This window comes from Anomaloglossus baeobatrachus, chromosome 12 (genome assembly GCF_048569485.1).
Source record: "Anomaloglossus baeobatrachus isolate aAnoBae1 chromosome 12, aAnoBae1.hap1, whole genome shotgun sequence".
Classification (NCBI taxonomy): domain Eukaryota; kingdom Metazoa; phylum Chordata; class Amphibia; order Anura; family Aromobatidae; genus Anomaloglossus; species Anomaloglossus baeobatrachus.
Genome location: NC_134364.1, coordinates 61,865,463 through 61,885,519, shown reverse-complemented (window position 1 = coordinate 61,885,519; position 20,057 = coordinate 61,865,463). Strand labels below are relative to the sequence as shown.

General features: G+C 52.1%; 1 protein-coding gene across 2 annotated transcripts in view; it reads left to right on the top strand.

Annotated features, from left to right (window-relative positions):
• The window catches only part of TDRD9 (tudor domain containing 9), a 502,525-nt gene that overhangs the window by 328,462 nt on the left and 154,006 nt on the right, over nucleotides 1-20,057 (top strand). For both annotated transcript variants that reach the window (XM_075330093.1, XM_075330094.1), the window contains 5 exons: nucleotides 8,722-8,775; nucleotides 8,890-9,003; nucleotides 9,382-9,489; nucleotides 10,207-10,307; nucleotides 10,468-10,638. In XM_075330093.1, coding sequence (XP_075186208.1) covers nucleotides 8,722-8,775; nucleotides 8,890-9,003; nucleotides 9,382-9,489; nucleotides 10,207-10,307; nucleotides 10,468-10,638 — 548 coding nt within the window. The remainder of the gene's footprint in view (nucleotides 1-8,721; nucleotides 8,776-8,889; nucleotides 9,004-9,381; nucleotides 9,490-10,206; nucleotides 10,308-10,467; nucleotides 10,639-20,057) is intronic.

Below are 20,057 nucleotides of genomic sequence, written 5' to 3'. Positions count from 1 at the left end.
GGGAATTTTGTTACTTACCGTAAATTCCTTTTCTTCTAGCTCCTATTGGGAGACCCAGCACCCGCCCTGTTGTCCTTCGGGATTTTTGGGTTGTTTCGGGTACACATGTTGTTCATGTTGAACGGTTTTTCAGTTCTCCGATGTTACTCGGAGTGAATTTGTTTAAACCAGTTATTGGCTTTCCTCCTTCTTGCTTTTGCACTAAAACTGGTGAGCCAGTGATCCCACTGGGGGTGTATAGCCAGAAGGGGAGGGGCCTTACACTTTTTAGTGTAATGCTTTGTGTGGCCTCCGGAGGCAGTAGCTATACACCCAATCGTCTGGGTCTCCCAATAGGAGCTAGAAGAAAAGGAATTTACGGTAAGTAACAAAATTCCCTTCTTTCTTATAGTTCCGTATTGGGAGACCCAGCTCCCTCCCTGTTGCCTGTTGGCAATTTCTTGTTCCGCGTGTTATCACCGGTTGTTGTCATGGACAGAGTCTCCGGTTGTTCCGGCTCTTGCTCTGTTCTACTTGTGGGTGGCTATTCTCCTTCAGCTTTTGCACTAAACTGGCTGGGACTGGTTCACCAGGGGGTGTATAAGCTCAGAGGGAGGAGCTACACTTTTTAGTGTAGTACTTTGTGTGTCCTCCGGAGGCAGAAGCTAAGCACCCAAGGTCTGGGTCTCCCAAGACTGAACTATAAGAAAAAGAATTTACGGTAAGTAACAAAATTCTCTTTTTTTAGGTAAAATGTTAATTTTTATTTTTTTTCATTCCACAGTATTTTAGTGCAAGTGAAGCACCTGAAGGGTTAATCAACTTCTTTGATATGACTGAGGTACCTTGAGGGGTGCAGATTTTAGAGTGGGGTCACTTTTGGGTATTTTCCCACTTAGGGCCTCTCAAAGTCACTTCAAATGGGATGTGGTCCCTAAAAAAAAATGGTTTTGTAAATTTTTTTGAAAAAATGGGAAATTGCTGATGAGCTTTGAACCCTTCTAACTTTCTAACCCCAAAAAATTTTGTTTCAAAAATTGCGCTGATGTAAAGTAGACATGTGGGAAATGTTGTTTATTAACTATTTCTTCGGCGCTCCATTGGGAGACCCAGACGATTGGGTGTATAGCACTGCCTCCGGAGGCCACACAAAGCAATTACACTAAAAAGTGTAAGGCCCCTCCCCTTCTGGCTATACACCCCCAGTGGGATCACTGGCTCACCAGTTTTCTGCTTTGTGCGAAGGAGGTCAGACATCCACGCATAGCTCCACTGTTTAGTCAGCAGTAGCTGCTGACTCTATCGGATGGAAGAAAAGAGGGCCCATATAGGGCCCCCAGCATGCTCCCTTCTCACCCCACTTGCGGTTTGTAAGGTTGAGGTACCCATTGCGGGTACGGAGACTGGAGCCCACATGCTGCTTTCCTTCCTCATCCCCCTGAGGGGCTCTGTGGAAGTGGGATCTTACCGGCCCCCAAACCCTGAGGCCGAGCTCCATCCACAGACCCAGAGACCCTGCTGGAGGAGCTGAGTACAGTCAGGGACAAGGCCCTGCAACGTTCAGGTACTCTGTGTCCCCGCACAGACAGGCCACGCACACTCCAGGCTTGCTGGGTGTGCTAGTGCGCCGGGGGCACTAGCGCTGCGCGCTTGGGTTAGAGTCACTGCAGCGTAGCTGAGTGATTTTATGTCTTGGGAACTACCGCGCCGGCCGCTCCGGGAGCGGCGGCGCCGCTGGGACTTGTAGTGTGCCGGGGACTCGCGCTGCCCGCGCTTTTACGGCGGCAGCGCTCATAAATCTAGTCCCCGGCTTTTGCGGCCTAGCTCTGCTTCGTTCCCGCCCCCACCCTGTCAATCAGGGCAAGGGAGAGACGCTGTACGTTTATTCAGCGCCGAGGGCTGGAGCCTTATTTACATGCTCCAGCCCTCTCACTGGGCACAGTGGGGCCGCAAGTTTCCCGCTCTTGGTCTCAACACGCCCAGGGCCCGCCCCTCTCCACAGGACGCCGGCAGCCATTCCTGCATGCAGTCTGGCTGGAGAACGGACACAGGCTCTGGGGGACTCAGACAAGGGACTCTGGCGACCACACACCCGCGTTTATGCGGGCGGTAAGCTGCACATAAGTGCTGGCCCCACTAGTGCCACAGTGTTATTTGGTGCATTTTTTTCCCTGTACCATATATATTTATATTGCACTGTACAGTCGCTTCTTGGCTTATACCCTCATTGCTCTGAGGAGACAACAACATGTCATCCGCAAAACGCAAGGGTGCCAAGGCACAGGCGGTACGCACTGCTTGTGCCGCATGTGGGGCTAATCTACCGGCAGGTTCCAATGACCCCCATTGTGTGCAATGTTCGGTCCCTGTGCCACTTCGTCAGAGTCTATGGTAGTAGTGGCCCAGGCAGAGACGCCTGTGAACCCTGCCCCGGTGACGGGGACAGAATTTGCAGTTTTTGCTGATAAGATGTCTGTGACTATGACAAAAATCCTGGAAACCTTGCAGTCCAGGCCAGTTTCTCAGACCATGGACACTGCTGTGTCTATGCTCCCCGGTCCCCCTCAGTTGGAACTAATCCGTACTTCAAGGGGGTCCCAGGCATCACAGGCTGAAGACTCTGACTCGGATGACAGTCCCAGGCAGCCTAAGCGGGCTCGCTGGGAAAGACCCTCGCCGTCATCACACTGGTCAGGGTCTCAGCGAGACGAGGCTCTGTATGAGGAGACAGAGGTGGGTGATCAGGAATCTAATCCTGACACCGCTCTCAATCTAGATACCCCTGATGGTGACGCTATGGTAAATGACCTTATAGCGGCCATCAATAGACTGTTGGATATTTCTCCCCCAGCCCCTTCAGCAGAGGAGGCAGCTGCACAGCAGGAGAAGTTCCATTTCCGGTATCCTAAGCGTAAATTGAGTACTTTTCTGGACCACTCTGACTTCAGAGAATCAGTCCAGAAACATCATGCTTATCCAGATAAGCGTTTTTCCAAACGTCTTAAGGATACACGTTATCCCTTTCCCCCTGACGTGGTCAAACGCTGGACCCAGTGTCCAAAGGTGGACCCCCCAATCTCCAGGCTTGCGGCTAGATCCATAGTTGCAGTGGAAGATGGGGCTTCACTTAAAGATGCCAATGACAGACAGATGGACCTTTGGTTAAAGTCTGTCTATGAAGCTATCGGCGCGTCGTTTGCTCCAGCATTCGCGGCCGTGTGGGCACTCCAAGCTATTTCAGCTGGCCTGGCACAGGTGGACTCTATCATACGTCCAGCAGTGCCGCGAGTAGCGTCCCTAACCTCGCAAATGTCTGCGTTTGCGACTTACGCTATCAACGCTGTCCTGGACTCTACGAGCCGTACCTCAATGGCGTCTGCCAACTCTGTGGTTTTGCGCAGAGCCTTGTGGTTAAAGGAATGGAAAGCAGATTCTGCTTCCAAGAAATGTTTAACCAGCTTGCCACTATCTGGAGACAGACTGTTTGGTGAGCAATTGGCTGAGATCATTAAACAGTCCAAGGGTAAGGACTCCTCCTTACCCCAGCCCAGATCGAGCAAACCTCAACAGAGGAAGTGGCAGTCGAGGTTTCGGTCCTTTCGAGGCTCCAGCAAGACCCAATTCTCCTCGTCCAAAGGGACTCAGAAGGAGCAAAGGAGCTCAGATTCCTGGCGGGCTCATTCACGCCCCAAGAAAACAACCGGAGGAACCGCTTCCAAGGCGGCTGCCTCATGACTTTCGGCCTCATCCCTCCGCATCCTCGGTCGGTGGCAGGCTCTCCCGCTTTTGCGACATTTGGCTGCCACAGGTCAAAGACCGGTGGGTAGCAGACATTTTGTCTCACGGGTACAGGATAGAATTCAGTTCTCATCCTCCCCCTCGGTTCTTCAGAACCTCCCCACATCCCGACCGAGCAAATGCCCTTCTGCAGGCGGTGTGCTCACTAAAAGCAGAAGGAGTGGTGATCCCTGTTCCTCTGCAGGAACAAGGGCAAGGTTTTTACTCCAATCTCTTCGTGGTTCCAAAAAAGGACGGCTCGTTCCGTCCTGTTCTGGACCTAAAGCTGCTCAACAAGCATGTGAACGCCAGGCGGTTCCGGATGGAATCCCTCCGCTCTGTCATTGCCTCAATGTCTCAAGGAGATTTCCTTGCATCAATAGACATCAAAGATGCTTATCTCCACGTGCCGATTGCTACAGAGCACCAACGTTTTCTACGTTTCGTGATAGGAGACGACCATCTCCAGTTCGTAGCTCTGCCATTTGGTCTGGCGACAGCCCCACGGGTTTTCACCAAGGTCATGGCGGCAGTGGTAGCAGTCTTGCATTCTCAGGGACACTCGGTGATCCCTTACTTGGACGATCTACTTGTCAAAGCACCCTCTCAAGAGGCATGCCAACACAGCCTGAATGTTGCGCTGGAGACTCTCCAGACTTTCGGGTGGATCATCAACTTTTCAAAGTCAAACCTGGCACCGACTCAATCACTAACGTATCTTGGCATGGAGTTTCATACTCTCTCAGCGATAGTGAAGCTTCCGCTGGACAAGCAGCGGTCTCTACAGACAGGGGTGCAGTCTCTCCTTCAGGGTCAGTCGCACCCCTTAAGGCGCCTCATGCACTTCCTAGGGAAGATGGTGGCAGCAATGGAGGCAGTCCCGTTCGCGCAGTTTCATCTGCGTCCACTTCAATGGGACATTCTCCGCCAATGGGACGGGAAGACAACTTCCCTAGACAGGAAAGTCTCCCTTTCTCAGACGGCCAAGGATTCTCTGCTATGGTGGCTTCTTCCCACCTCATTATCGCAGGGAAGATCATTCCTGCCCCCATCCTGGGCAGTGGTCACGACAGACGCGAGTCTGTCAGGGTGGGGAGCAGTTTTTCTCCACCACAGGGCTCAAGGGACGTGGACTCAGCAGGAGTCCACCCTTCAGATCAATGTTCTGGAGATCAGGGCGGTGTATCTTGCCCTATTAGCCTTCCAGCAGTGGCTGGAAGGAAAACAGATCCGAATTCAGTCGGACAACTCCACAGCGGTGGCATACATCAACCACCAAGGAGGGACACGCAGTCGGCAAGCCTTCCAGGAAGTCAGGCGGATTCTGATGTGGGTAGAGGAAAGAGCATCCACCATATCAGCAGTCCACATCCCGGGCGTAGAAAACTGGGAAGCAGACTTCCTCAGTCGCCAGGGCATGGACGCAGGGGAATGGTCCCTTCACCCGGACGTGTTTCAGGAAATCTGCCGCCGCTGGGGGGTGCCGGACGTCGACCTAATGGCGTCTCGGCACAACAACAAGGTCCCGACCTTCATAGCGCGGTCTCGCGATCAAAGAGCTCTGGCGGCAGACGCCTTAGTGCAAGATTGGTCGCAGTTCCGGCTCCCTTATGTGTTTCCACCTCTGGCACTCTTGCCCAGAGTGTTACGCAAGATCAGATCCGATTGCGGCCGCGTCATACTCGTCGCCCCAGACTGGCCGAGGAGGTCGTGGTACCCGGATCTGTGGCATCTCACGGTCGGCCAACCGTGGGCACTACCAGACCGTCCAGACTTACTGTCCCAAGGGCCGTTTTTCCATCGGAATTCTGCGGCCCTGAACCTGACTGTGTGGCCATTGAGTCCTGGATCCTAGCGTCTTCAGGATTATCCCAAGGGGTCGTGGCCACCATGAGACAGGCTAGGAAGTCCACTTCTGCTAAGATCTACCACAGAACGTGGAAGATTTTCTTATCCTGGTGCTCTGCACAAGGAGTATCTCCCTGGCCATTCGCGTTACCTGTCTTTCTTTCCTTCCTGCAATCTGGGTTGGAAAAGGGCTTGTCGCTCGGCTCCCTTAAAGGGCAAGTCTCGGCACTATCCGTGTTTTTTCAGAAGCGGCTAGCACGACTTTCTCAGGTGTGCACGTTCCTGCAGGGGGTTTGTCATATCGTACCTCCGTACAGGCGGCCGTTAGATCCGTGGGATCTAAACAAGGTCCTTGTTGCTCTCCAGAAGCCGCCCTTCGAGCCTCTGAGGGATGTGTCACTTTCTCGACTCTCACAGAAAGTGGCCTTTCTGGTAGCGGTCACGTCTCTTCGGAGAGTGTCCGAACTAGCAGCGCTGTCATCCAAGGCTCCTTTCCTGGTGTTCCACCAGGACAAGGTAGTGCTGCGCCCCATTCAGGAGTTTCTCCCTAAGGTGGTATCCTCTTTTCATCTTAATCAGGATATCTCCTTGCCTTCCTTTTATCCGCATGCAGTTCATCGGTATGAAAAGGATTTACATTTGTTGGATCTGGTGAGAGCACTCAGAATCTACATTTCCCGCACGGCGCCCCTGCGCCGCTCGGATGCACTCTTTGTCCTTGTCGCTGGTAAGCGCAAAGGGTCGCAGGCTTCCAAAGCCACCCTGGCTCGATGGATCAAAGAACCAATTCTTGAAGCCTACCGTTCTGCTGGGCTTCCGGTTCCATCAGGGCTGAAGGCCCATTCTACCAGAGCCGTGGGTGCGTCCTGGGCATTACGACACCAGGCTACGGCTCAACAGGTGTGCCAGGCAGCTACCTGGTCGAGTCTGCACACTTTCACCAAACATTATCAGGTGCATACCTATGCTTCGGCGGACGCCAGCCTAGGTAGAAGAGTGCTGCAGGCGGCAGTTGCCTCCCCGTAGGGGAGGGCTGTCTTTGCAGCTCTAACATGAGGTATTTCTTTACCCACCCAGGGACAGCTTTTGGACGTCCCAATCGTCTGGGTCTCCCAATGGAGCGCCGAAGAAGAAGGGAATTTTGTTACTTACCGTAAATTCCTTTTCTTCTAGCTCCTATTGGGAGACCCAGCACCCGCCCTGTTGTCCTTCGGGATTTTTGGTTGTTTTTCGGGTACACATGTTGTTCATGTTGAATGGTTTTCAGTTCTCCGACGTTACTTCGGAGTGAATTTGTTTAAACCAGTTATTGGCTTTCCTCCTTCTTGCTTTTGCACTAAAACTGGTGAGCCAGTGATCCCACTGGGGGTGTATAGCCAGAAGGGGAGGGGCCTTACACTTTTTAGTGTAATTGCTTTGTGTGGCCTCCGGAGGCAGTGCTATACACCCAATCGTCTGGGTCTCCCAATAGGAGCTAGAAGAAAAGGAATTTACGGTAAGTAACAAAATTCCCTTCTTTGTGACCTAACTCTCTGGTTTATGGGCATAAAAATTAAAAATTGCAAAACCTTACATTTTTTTTTTTTTTTTGTCAAATTTCACATTTTTTCACAAATAAAATAAAAAAAATCATCCTAAATTTACCTGTAACATGAAGCCCAATATGTCACGAAAAAACAGTAAGGCTATCTGCCCACGCTGCGGAAAATGCGCGGATTTTGCCGCGGATTTCTCGCGGAAAAGCCGCGGATTTTCCGAAAATCTGCAGCACAGCTACTCCCCAGCCATTTCTATGGCATTTGGGAAATGCTGTGCCCACGCTGCGGATTTTTCCGCAGCGGAAATCGTTCGGATTTCCTTGCGGAAAAATCTGCAGCATGTCAATTATTGTAGCGGATTTCTCCGCAGGGTCCCATATACTTACCTGCCTTGATAGAGACCCGAGTCACTTTCTCCGTCCGGTGTAGCGGCAGCAGCGCGGTGGATCCAGCCAGGTACAGGGAGGAAGAGGTGGGCGGAGCCTGCACGAGCTCCGGTCATGTGACAGCCGGAGCTTGTTCAGGCCCGCCCACCTCCAGCACAGTGAAACCAGACGCTGCCTGACAGTGACCCGGCCGCCGGAAAGCGAGGTGCTGCATGATGGAGGTAAGTATAAACTTCCCCGATCACGGCAGCACTTGTTCTGCATTGAGGATGCAGTGCCGAAGCCATGGTACTGTATCCTCAATGCAGAATGCCCGCAGCATATCCGCACGACATTCCGCAGCATGGAAACAGACAAAAGTTGTGGTGCTGTTTCCTGGGAGCACCTGCGGAATGTCGTGCGGATATATCCGCAGGACACTTTCCCCGTGGGCACATAGCCTTAGAATCACCGGGATCCATTGAAGCGTTCCAGAGTTATAGCCTTATAAAGGGACACTGGTCAAAATTACAAAAAATGGCCTGGGCATTAAGTACAAAACTGGCTTCGTCCTTAAGGGGTTAAATAAGTGCTGCCTCACCGAGTGGCTTGATCGACAACTGTCCCTTTCCCAGCACGTCTCGTCAAGATGGAATCAATTTTAGGGGTTCTGGCAGCAATAATAGGCTCAAAAGTGGATCCTCACAAAGAATGAGCAGTCAGTTTGTGGCTTCTAATCTCCTTTTGCTATTGAAAACATTATGGACTCAAAAACCTTTTCAGGTGATGCGGTATTTTAAAAAGCTGATCTGCTTTTGCAGCTGAAAAACGTATCCTCAAAAAAAGCAGCAAAAACGCTGTGTGTGAATGTAGCCTTAGATTAGAAATAAAACAGCCATTTATAGGACATTCATAACTTTCCCAAATTCCTATGAAAAAATATTCAGCACATTCTTCATTGCCCTACTGTCCCCAATTTATTATATATTTTAGGAGTCGGTCCATTTTATACAGACTCTGATTCCACCAAAATGAACACAGACTCCACAGCCCTGCCTTGCAGGAATCTTTTGTGTATATGGGGAAGTTGGCACAGATGATTGTCGGCCACGATCACTTGTGTATAACCAAACTTTAGTTAAGCCTCCAAAACTAGAAAACATATTACAAAAGGCATGGTGAAAACTTATCTGATGATCATTTTTATCTTCTAGGACGAGCTGGAGTGGGGCAAGTCAAATTACTTACAGATTAAAAGAATCCGAGAGGCAAGTATATTACTTCAACGGCCACTACATAATTGTTTGCCCTGTTTTTATTGCTTTGCAAATGGGATGGATATTGCTTGTTATTTAATTTTTTTTTTTTTTTTTTTTCCTTAGGTGGCTGCTTTATATGATGAGCTTAAAAAACGCGTTGCCCACCTGAACATGCATATCACACATCGGCCACATGCGGACCCCGAGTACATGCACAAGCAGCGGTTTATTCTACAGGTACGCAGCTACTCCAAAAAGGGATGGGTGGTCAGACGTCATATCCTGTCCCGGGTTACTTCATCCCGGGTTGCTTCTTTTTTTCTGTTAACTGCAGAGACTTGTGTCTTCTGTCCTCTCTGGAGCTCCAGGGGGTAGCAGCCATAGTTTTAAATCTGATAATTGACTGCATTTTCCAGTCCATAAGACTACTGGCAGTCCTCGTTTAGCCACAGGTCTCAGGGCCCGAACCATCAGCCTCATATAATCCCGTACTGGTGTTACTATAAGGCACAAGATCTGCAGTTTGGAGTTTGTACTGAAGCCCCTGTGTGATCCTGTGGATTGGTCTGTAGTTGGCACTGTTGCACCCTCAGGTTGTCCCCTTCTATTTTTCAGGTTATAATGGCTGGAGCATTTTATCCCAATTATTTTACTTTCGGGCAGCCAGATGAAGAAATTGGCATTCGAGATCTTGGTGGCAAGGACCCTAAAACTACAGTATGGGTAAGTATCTCAGGATGAGTGGAAGCCAACACAGATAGCCAGTAATTAGAGCAAGCTTTGCATGGCCATGTTATTGGAAGGGGGGGCGGGGGATGACACTATTGTGGATACATAACGCGCACATGTAAGTCCGTGACTTATAGATTTGCCAGATCCACCGGCGTGGGGGCTGTGGTTTTGCAGAACAGGTCTCCACACTTTTTCAAAGATTCCACTAGATTGATAGTCTGTATGTGTTTTTATATTCTCCGATGGCTATTCACATCATATTTTCTAGGAGAGCGGACCTGTCCCCGCTTAGGATGGTTCCGTTTTAGAGCGAATTCATAACGTCTGTTATGTGTTTCGTGAACCAATCGAACAGCTTCTTATATATTTATAATGGTTTTATTTTGGCTTACAAGACCACCGTTGGGCCCTGATCTGCAGCTGTACCGCTGCTGCGTAGTCCTTTGAGAATCAGAAGTTAATTCAATGGATTATTTCATTTTCAGACTTTTGGGACAAATGTGTAAATTCTTAGTGTTAGCCATAGGGCAGGGGAGAACTGGCTGGTCTCTGGGAGCCTGATCCCGGGGACTCCACGAAGTTTGGGCTCAGAAATAGCTCCCTGTATAGTATTACACTATACATATTGTTTGTAATAACTAAGACCCAATGAACAAATACCATATAGTGCCGGAATTGATTTAATTTGTCTTTTATTTCTTTGAGCAGCTGAAGAACGTCCCTCCCTATGGATTTCTCTACCACAAGCAGATCCAGTCGCTCTTCCGACAGTGCGGTCAAGTAAAGGCTATATTATTTGATGGATCTCGGTAAGTCCTATCTGTAGTAAGTGATAGAATAGTGTCATCACTTCTGTATTTGTGGTTCCCTAATAAAACCTAGTGTGATGGGGTGCATTTTTTTTTTTATTCAGACTTAGGTGCAGTGTGATGGGATATAATTTTATACTTTTTTTTTTTTTTAATTTAGTGCCTTTGTGGAGTTTTCTCGCAACCCTACTGACAGGTTTAAGACCCTCACTGCCGTACATTTGGCTCTTAAATCTGCACAGCTGAAAGTCCCCCTGACCCTGAACGTCCATTCTGCAGAGACGATTGAAAAGCAGGCTGCAGAATCCAGCTTTACCCTAAAATTAACCAGGTATATTGAATTTTGGCTATAGTTTGCTGTAAATGCTGCAAACGTTATTGATGTAAATATCAAACATATAATGGGTTCTTTCTTTATCGTTCCTTTTGGGAGACCCAGACCATGGGTGTATAGCTTCTGCCTCCGGAGGACACAAAGTACTACACTAAAAAGTGTAGCTCCTCCCTCTGAGCTTATACACCCCCTGGAGAACCAGATCTAGCCAGTTTATCGCTTTGTGTCAGGAGGCATACATCCACACATGCATTCTCATCTGATTTTTGGAAAGAGTTTGAAGAAAAGCGGGTCCAAGCTGGACCCCCGGCATGTCCCTTCTCACCCCACTGTGTCGGCGGTGCTGGTAAGGTTGATTCCAAGGCTGGAGCCTTACATGCCGTGCTCCTTCACCATCCCTCCTGGGCTCTGGCTTGAAGTGGGAGCCAGCACGGTTCTCCATGCTTGGCAGGAGACCGGTCTCCATCCGCATCCCTTCAGGATCCTGCTGGACCGGAGCACTCATCCCCAGGGACTTGGAACCCTGCATCTCAGCAAGCTAAGTACCTGAGACGTTTATATATTGGGGGTCCCTGTACTTTATTGTTGTGGGAGAGTGTGCTGAGTGTATTTTGTGACATTTCCAGCGGGTTCTCTGGCTGTCGCCTGAGAACCGCGCCGATGGTGCCTGCGCGCCGGCCGCACCGCTCAAATTTAGGCCCCGGCTTCGCCGGAGGCCTAGTTTCGGTTTCACTGCCCTCGCATGTCATTCATGCAGAGGGACAGCGCGGCTCCGCCCAGCGGCCGTTCTGCATAGGGGAGAGACACTCCTCATAGAGTACATGTCTCCTCCCCTATAAGTCTCTATGGCCCTCCAGATCCCGCTCCCAGAGTGAGTCCCGCCCCCTCTCTTCGCTCCGGCGGCCATTTTCTCAACGTTTTCCCTGCGATCTGCACTGGTCTGCAGCATCCCTACTGAGGTGCTTGGGGATCCGGGCTTCGGGATCTGGAGGGCACACAACACCGCTCCAGCGGTCTGGTAAGCCACAACCTCTGGTTGTGGACCTCTGTATATACTCTCTGGGGGTCATTCTGGCAGAGCCCCCACTCCAGCAGCATGTCTCACACGAGAAGCAAGGCTCCAAAGCTGTTTTCAGTATGCACTGCATGTAAGCTCCTACTGCCGGAACCGAGCACCTATCCACATTGTGATGCCTGCTCTAACCTGACGATGCCTCAGCCTGGAATCGCACCCCCAGGGGTCTCTTTAGGCTGCTCCGGCTCCTGTGGCTGAACCCCCGGCTTGGGTAGAATCCTTAACCAGGTCTATCTCCCAGTCTTTCTTCATCGTTCCTATGGGAGACCCAGACCATGGGTGTATAGCTTCTGCCTCCGGAGGACACACAAAGTACTACACTAAAAAGTGTAGCTCCTCCCTCTGAGCATATACACCCCCTGGATAACCAAATATAGCCAGTTCAATGCTTTGTGTTCAGGAGGCACACATCCACACATGCATTCTCATTTGATTTTTGGAAAGTTTGAAGAAAAGCGGGTCCAAGCCTGGACTCCCGGCATGTCCCTTCTCACCCCACTGTGTCGGCGGTGTTGTTAAGGTTGATTTCAGGGCTGGAGCCTTACATGCCGCGCTCCTTCACCGTCCCTCGGGCTCTGGCTTGAAGTGGGAGCCAGCACGGTTCTCACTGCCTTGCAGGAGACCGGTCTCCATCCGCAGCCCTTTCAGGATCCTGCCGGACGGAGCACTCATCCCTCAGGGACCTGGCCCTGCGTCTCACAAGCTAAGTATCTGAGACGTTATTGTAGGGGGGTCCCTTGTACTTTATTGTTGGGGAGAGTGTGCTGTGTGACTTTGGTGACATTTCCGGCCGGTTCTCTGGTTTTCACCTGAGAACCGCGCCGAGGGTGCCTGCGCGCCGGCCGCATTGTTAAATTTAGGCCCCGGCTTCGCCTGAGGCCTAGTTTCGTTTTCACTGCCCCTGCATGTCAGTCATGCAGAGGGACAGTGCGGCTTCGCCCAGCGGCCGTTCAGTACAGGGGAGGGACACTCCTCTCTGAGGTAATATTCCCTCCCCTGTATATCTCCTTGGCCCCCCCGGATCCCGCTCTTAGAGTAGGCCCCGCCCCCTCTCCTCGCTCCGGCGCCATTTTCTCAGAGTTTTCACAGCGATCGGCGCTGGCTGCAGCATCTCTCTGGGGGTCCGGCCTGTGGGATCTGGTAAGCCACAACCTCCGGTTGTGGACCTACTTATACAATCTCTCTAAGGGTCATTCTGGCTCAGAGCCCCCACTTCAGCAGCATGTCTCACACTAGGAGCAAGGCTGTACTCAATATGCACTGCATGTAAGCTCGTACTGCCTGAACCGAGCACATATCCACATTGTGATGCCTGCTCTAACATGGTGGTGCCTCAGCCTGGAGTCTCCCCAGTGGTCCCTCCGGCTGCTCCGGCTCCGGTGGCTGAACCCCCGGCTTGGGTAGAATCCTTCTCTAAGTCTATCTACCAGTCCTTTGCTGACTCCATGGGACAGCTGTCCCGGACTCTGCTGAGCATGCATCAGCCCCCTTCACAGGGTGCCCCTGCTGCTACGGCTCGCTCAGCAGAGCTCGCAGAGGATTCTTCATCTGGTCCCAGACCCCGTCCTCCTAAAAGGAGACGTAGGGGCCCCTCTCCTTCCTCGTCCCACGGCTCTGATTCACGAGCTGACTCGCAGGACGAGGAGGATGCCTTTACGGGGGGCTCGGATGCTACCTCTATGTGCCCCATTGATCTGACCGAGGGTGACGCAGATGTTAGTGATTTGATTGCGTTCATTAATTCTGTACTGGACCTCAATCCGCCAGTACCAGAGGAGCAACCCTCTCTGGCAGAAAAGCACCAGTTTACCTTGCCTAAGAGGACAAGGAGTGTGTTCTTTAACCACTCCAGTTTTCAGGCCACTGTGACCAAGCCTAGGGCCTGTCCTGACAAACGCTTCCCAAAGCGTGGTTCTGATGACCGTTTTCCTTTTCCACCAGAGGTGGTCAAGGAGTGGGCTCATTCACCAAAGGTAGACCCTCCGGTGTCTAGACTCTCAGCCCGGACAGTTGTATCTGTGGCTGATGGCACCTCACTTAAGGATTCCACTGACCGCCAGGTTGACCTTCTGGCCAAATCTGTATATGAGGCGGCAGGGGCCTCGTTCTCCCCATCTTTTGCAGCAGTGTGGGCTCTCAAAGCCATCTCTGCTTCTCTGGAGGAGATGCATTCCCTCACCAGGGACTCTATGCCTGAACTGGTTACCTTAACTTCCCAAGCTTCAGCTTTTTCATCCTATGCCATGTCTGCCATGCTGGAGGCTTCTCACCGCACTGCGGTGGCTTCGGCTAATTCCCTCGCTATCCGCAGGATCTTGTGGCTTCGACAGTGGAAGGCAGACGCTTCTTCAAAGAAGTACCTTGCTGGACTCCCATTTGCTGGGTCCAGGCTGTTCGGTGAACAACTGGATGAGATTATTAAGGAAGCTACTGGCGGGAAGAGTACTTCCTTGCCACAGACTAAAACCAGGAAACCTGTCCAGGGCAGGAACCAGTCGAGGTTTCGTTCCTTTCGTTCCTCCAACTGGTCATCCTCTAAGCCCTCGGCCTCGTCCACTAACTCAGCCAAGGACCAAAAGCCCAACTGGCGCACGAAGCCGCGTCCTCAGAAGACCGCAGGAGCTGCTGCCACCAAGGCAGCCTCCTCTTGACTATCTGGCCGCGCCAGCAACGTCCTTGGTCAGTGGCAGGCTCTCCCACTTTGGCGACGTGTGGTTTCAACACATCTCCGATCAGTGGGTAAGGGATATCATCTCCCACGGCTACAGGATAGAATTCTCTTCCAGCCCACCAAACAGATTTTTTCTGTCAACTCCCCCCTTCTCCAAGGCCGCCGCCTTCTCTCAGGCCGTGGCATCCTTGCAGGCCAACGGAGTAATTGTACCGGTTTCCGCCCGAGAACGGTTCAGAGGTTTCTACTCAAATCTCTTCCTAGTCCCCAAAAAGGTCAGTTCCTTTCGGCCCATCCTGGATCTCAAGCTTCTCAACAAGCATGTTCAGGTGCGGCATTTTCGCATGGAGTCTCTGCGATCAGTCATTGCCTCAATGACCCAAGGAGATTTCCTAGCATCCATCGACATCAGAGATGCCTATCTGCATGTGCCAATTGCAGTTTCACACCAGCGTTGGCTACATTTTGCAATCGGAGAGGAACACTTCCAATTCGTGGCTCTCCCCTTCGGGTTAGCCACGGCCCCTTGAGTATTCACCAAGGTCATGGCAGCAGTGGTTGCGGTTCTGCACCTCCAGGGGTTGGCAGTGATCCCTTACCTGGACGAACTTCTAGTCAAGCCTTCAGCCAGTGCAGACTGTCAGCGGAGTGTCTCGCTCACTCTCGCCACTCTAGTTCAATTCGGGTGGCTTGTCAATCTGCCCAAGTCCACTCTGACCCCGACCCAAAAACTCACGTACCTAGGGATGCGTCCTCTGCAGCTGGACATTCTCCGCTGTTGGGACAAGCGGACTTCCTCCTTGCACAGGTTAGTGGCTCTGTCGCCACAGACCAGGGGCTCCCTTCAGTGGTGGCTTCGGCCCCTCTCTCTGTCTCAGGGACGCTTCTTCCTGGCCCCGTCCTGGGTGATCCTCACCACGGATGCCAGTCTATCTGGCTGGGGAGCAGTATATCTCCACCACAGAGCGCAGGGCACTTGGACTCCGTCCGAATCAGCCCTCTCGATCAATGTGCTGGAAATCAGAGCTGTGCTTCTAGCTCTTAGCCTTTCACCACCTGTTGGCGGGCAAGCACATTCGAGTCCAGTCAGACAACGCGACAGCGGTTGCCTACATCAATCACCAGGGCGGGACACGCAGCCGCCTGGCAATGTTGGAGGTTCAACGCATCCTTCAGTGGACGGAGGACTCCAAGTCCACCATATCCACAGTCCACATCCCAGGCGTAGAAAACTGGGAGGCAGATTATCTCAGCCGTCAAACCGTGGACAGCGGCGAGTGGGCTCTGCATCCGGCAGTGTTTCGGTCAATCTGCCGCGAGTGGGGCACTCCGGAAGTGGATCTAATGGCATCCCGGCACAACAACAAGGTTCCGGTTTGCGTGGCTCGCTCCCACGATCCTCAGGCCTTTGCAGCGGACGCGCTGGTTCAAGATTGGTCCCAGTTACGTCTGTCTTACGTGTTTCCCCCTCTAGCTCTCTTGCCCAGAGTCCTGCGCAAGATCAGAATGGAGGGCCGTCGGGTCTTCCTCATTGCTCCAGACTGGCCCAGGCGAGCTTGGTACCCAGACCTGCTCCATCTGTCCGTAGAGGTGCCGTGGCATCTCCCGGACCGCCCAGACCTTCTCTCACAAGGTCCGTTTTTCCGCCAGAATTCTGCGGCTCTCAGATTGACGGCGTGGCTCTTGAGTCCTGGATCTTGACGACTTCTGGCATTCCTCCTGAAGTCATCTCCACTATGACTCGGGCTCGGAAGTCTTCCTCGGCCAAAATTTATCACAGGACCTGGAGAATTTTCCTGTCCTGGTGTCGCTCTTCCGGCCATGCTCCTTGGCCTTTTTCCTTGCCGACCCTCCTGTCCTTTCTACAGTCCGGTCTGCAGCTAGGACTATCCCTCAATTCTCAATTCCCTCAAGGGACAGGTCTCTGCTCTGTCAGTGTTGTTCCAGCGGCGTATCGCCCGGCTGGCTCAGGTGCGCACCTTCATGCAGGGCGCATCTCACATCATTCCGCCTTACCGGCGGCCTTTGGATCCCTGGGACCTTAATCTGGTCCTCACGGCTTTGCAGAAACCCCCCTTTGAGCCTCTTAGGGAGGTTTCGTTGTTTTGTCCTTCACAGAAAGTGGTCTTTCTAGTGGCCATAACTTCCCTCAGGAGAGTCTCCGATTTGGCTGCGCTCTCTTCGGAGTCACCTTTTTTGGTTTTTCCTCAAGACAAGGTGGTTCTCCGTCCGACTCCGGACTTTCTTCCTAAGGTGTTCTCTCCTTTCCACCTTAACCAGGACATTACCCTACCTTCCTTTTGTCCGGCTCCTGTTCGTCGCTTTGAAAAAGCGTTGCATACTCTGGATCTGGTGCGTGCTCTCCGGATCTATGTGTCTCGCACCGCTGCTCTTAGGCGGTGCACTTCTCTTTTTGTGCTAACCACAAGTCGGCGCAAGGGCCTCTCTGCTTCTAAGCCGACCTTAGCCCGTTGGATTAGGTCGACCATTTCGGACGCCTACCAGTGTTCTCAGGTGCCTCCCCCGCCGGGGATCAAGGCACACTCGACCATAGCTGTCGGTGCCTCTTGGGCTTTCAGGCACCAGGCTACGGCTCAACAAGTCTGTCAGGCTGCTACTTGGACTAGCCTGCATACCTTTTCAAAGCACTACCAAGTGCATGCTCATGCTTCGGCAGATGCGAGCTTGGGCAGACGCATCCTTCAGGCGGCTGTCGCCCATTTGTGAAGTTAGGTTCTGCCTACTTCTTAGTTTTTCTGTTTATTCCCACCCATGGACTGCTTTGAGACGTCCCATGGTCTGGGTCTCCCAAAGGAACGATAAAGAAAAAGAGAATTTTTGTTTACTTACCGTAAATTCTTTTTCTTATAGTTCCATATTGGGAGACCCAGCACCCTTCCTGTTGCCTGTTGGCACTTTCTTGTTCCGCGTGTTATCACCGGCTGTTATGGACAGAGTCTCCGGTTGTTCCGGTTCTTGCTCTGTTTTTACTTGTGGGTGGCTATTCTCCTTCAGCTTTTGCACTAAACTGGCTAGATCTGGTTCTCCAGGGGGTGTATAAGCTCAGAGGGAGGAGCTACACTTTTGAGTGTAGTACTTTGTGTGTCCTCCGGAGGCAGAAGCTATACACCCATGGTCTGGATCTCCCAATACGGAACTATAAGAAAAAAAATTTACGGTAAGTAAACAAAATTCTCTTTTTTTACATGATTGAGTCCAAAAGAGGGTCCTTTTTTTTTTTTTTTTTTTTTAATTTATTTATTTTTTCTTCGGCGCTCCATTGGGAGACCCAGACGATTGGGTGTATAGCTACTGCCTCCGGAGGCCACACAAAGCATTACACTAAAAAGTGTAAGGCCCCTCCCCTTCTGGCTATACACCCCCAGTGGGATCACTGGCTCACCAGTTTTCTGCTTTGTGCGAAGGAGGTCAGACATCCACGCATAGCTCCACTGTTTAGTCAGCAGTAGCTGCTGACTATATCGGATGGAAGAAAAGAGGGCCCATACTAGGGCCCCCAGCATGCTCCCTTCTCACCCCATTCCTATTGGCGGTGTTTGTTAAGGTTGAGGTACCCATTGCGGGTACGGAGGCTGGAGCCCACATGCTGCTTTCCTTCCCCATCCCCCTGAGGGGCTCTGAGGAAGTGGGATCTTACCGGCCCCCAAGCCCTGAGGCCGGGCTCCATCCACAGACCCTTAGAACCTGCTGGATACGGAGCTGGGTACCGTTCAGTGACAAGGCCCTGCAACATTCAGGTACTCTGTGTCCCCGTATGGACAGGCCGCGCACACTCCAGACTTGCTGGGTGTGCTAGTGCGCCGGGGACAGTAGCGCTGCGCGCGGGGGTTACAGTCACTGCAGCTTCTCTGAGGGACTTTATGTGTTGGGGACCGCCGCGCCGGCCGCCCCTGGAGCGGCGGCGCGGCTGAGACTTGTGGTGCGCCGGGGACTTCGCGCCGACCGGACGGCGGCGCTTATAAATCTAGTCCCCGGCTTTTGCGGCCTAGCTCCGCTTCGTTCCCGCCCCCACCCTGTCAATCAGGGAAAGGGAGAGACGCTGTTCTATAGTCAGCGCCGAGGGCTGGAGTCTTATTTACATACTCCAGCCCTCTCACTGGGCACAGTGGGACGCAAGTTTCCCGCTTTTCGTCTGAACACACCCAGGGCCCGCCCCTCTCCACAGGACGCCGGCAGCCATTCCTGCATGCAGTCTGGCTGGGGAACGGACACAGGCTCTGGGAGACCCAGACAAGGGATTCGGGCGACCACACACCCGCGTTAAGCGGGCGGTAAGCAGCACATTAGTGCTGGCCCCACTAGTGCCACAGTGTTATATTGGTGTACTTTTTCTCTGTACCATATATATATATATATATATTGCACTGTAAGGTCGCTTCTTGGCTGTATACCCTATATTGCTCTGAGGAGACAACAACATGTCATCCGCAAAACGCAGGGGTGCCAAGACACAGGCTGTATCCGCTGCTTGTGCCGCTTGTGGGGCTGATCTACCGGCAGGTTCCAATGACCCCCATTGTGTGCAATGTTCGGTCCCTGTGCCACTTCGTCAGCCGGAGTCTATGGTGGTAGTGGCCCAGGCAGAGTCACCGGTGAACCCTGTTCCGGTGACGGGGACAGAGTTTGCAGTTTTTGCTGACAAGATGTCTGTGACTATGACAAAAATCCTAGAGACCTTGCAGGCCAGGCCAGTTACTCAGACCATGGACACTGCTGTGTCAATGTTCCCCGGTCCCCCTCAGTTGGAGCTAATCCGTGCTTCTAGGGGGTCCCAGGCATCCCAGGCTGAAGGCTCTGACTCGGATGACAGTCCCAGGCAGCCTAAGCGAGCTCGCTGGGAGAGACCCTCCACGTCATCACGCTGGTCAGGGTCTCAGCGAGACGAGTCTCTGCATGATGAGACAGAGGAGGGTGGTCAGGAGTCTAATCCTGAGACCGCTCTCAATCTGGATACTCCTGATGGTGACGCCATGGTAAATGACCTTATAGCGGCCATCAATAGACTGTTGGATATTTCTCCCCCAGCCCCTTCAGCAGAAGAGGCAGCTGCACAGCAGGAGAAGTTCCATTTCAGGTATCCCAAGCGTAAACTGAGTACTTTTCTGGACCACGCTGACTTCAGAGAATCAGTCCAGAAACACCATGCTTATCCGGACAAGCGTTTTTCTAAACGCCTTAAGGATACACGTTATCCTTTTCCCCCTGACGTGGTCAAACGCTGGACCCAGTGTCCAAAAGTGGACCCTCCAATATCCAGGCTTGCAGCTAGATCCATAGTTGCAGTGGAGGATGGGGCTTCACTTAAAGATGCCAACGACAGACAGATGGACCTTTGGTTGAAATCTGTCTATGAAGCTATCGGCGCGTTGTTTGCTCCAGCATTCGCAGCCGTGTGGGCACTCCAAGCTATTTCAGCTGGTCTGGCGCAGGTGGACTCTGTCATACGTCCATCAGTGCCGCACGTGGCGTCCTTGACCTCGCAAATGTCTGCGTTTGCGACTTACGCTATCAACGCTGTTCTGGACTCTACGAGCCGTACCTCAATGGCGTCCGCCAACTCTGTGGTTTTGCGCAGAGCCTTGTGGTTAAAGGAATGGAAAGCGGATTCTGCTTCCAAAAAATGTTTACCCAGCTTGCCATTATCTGTAG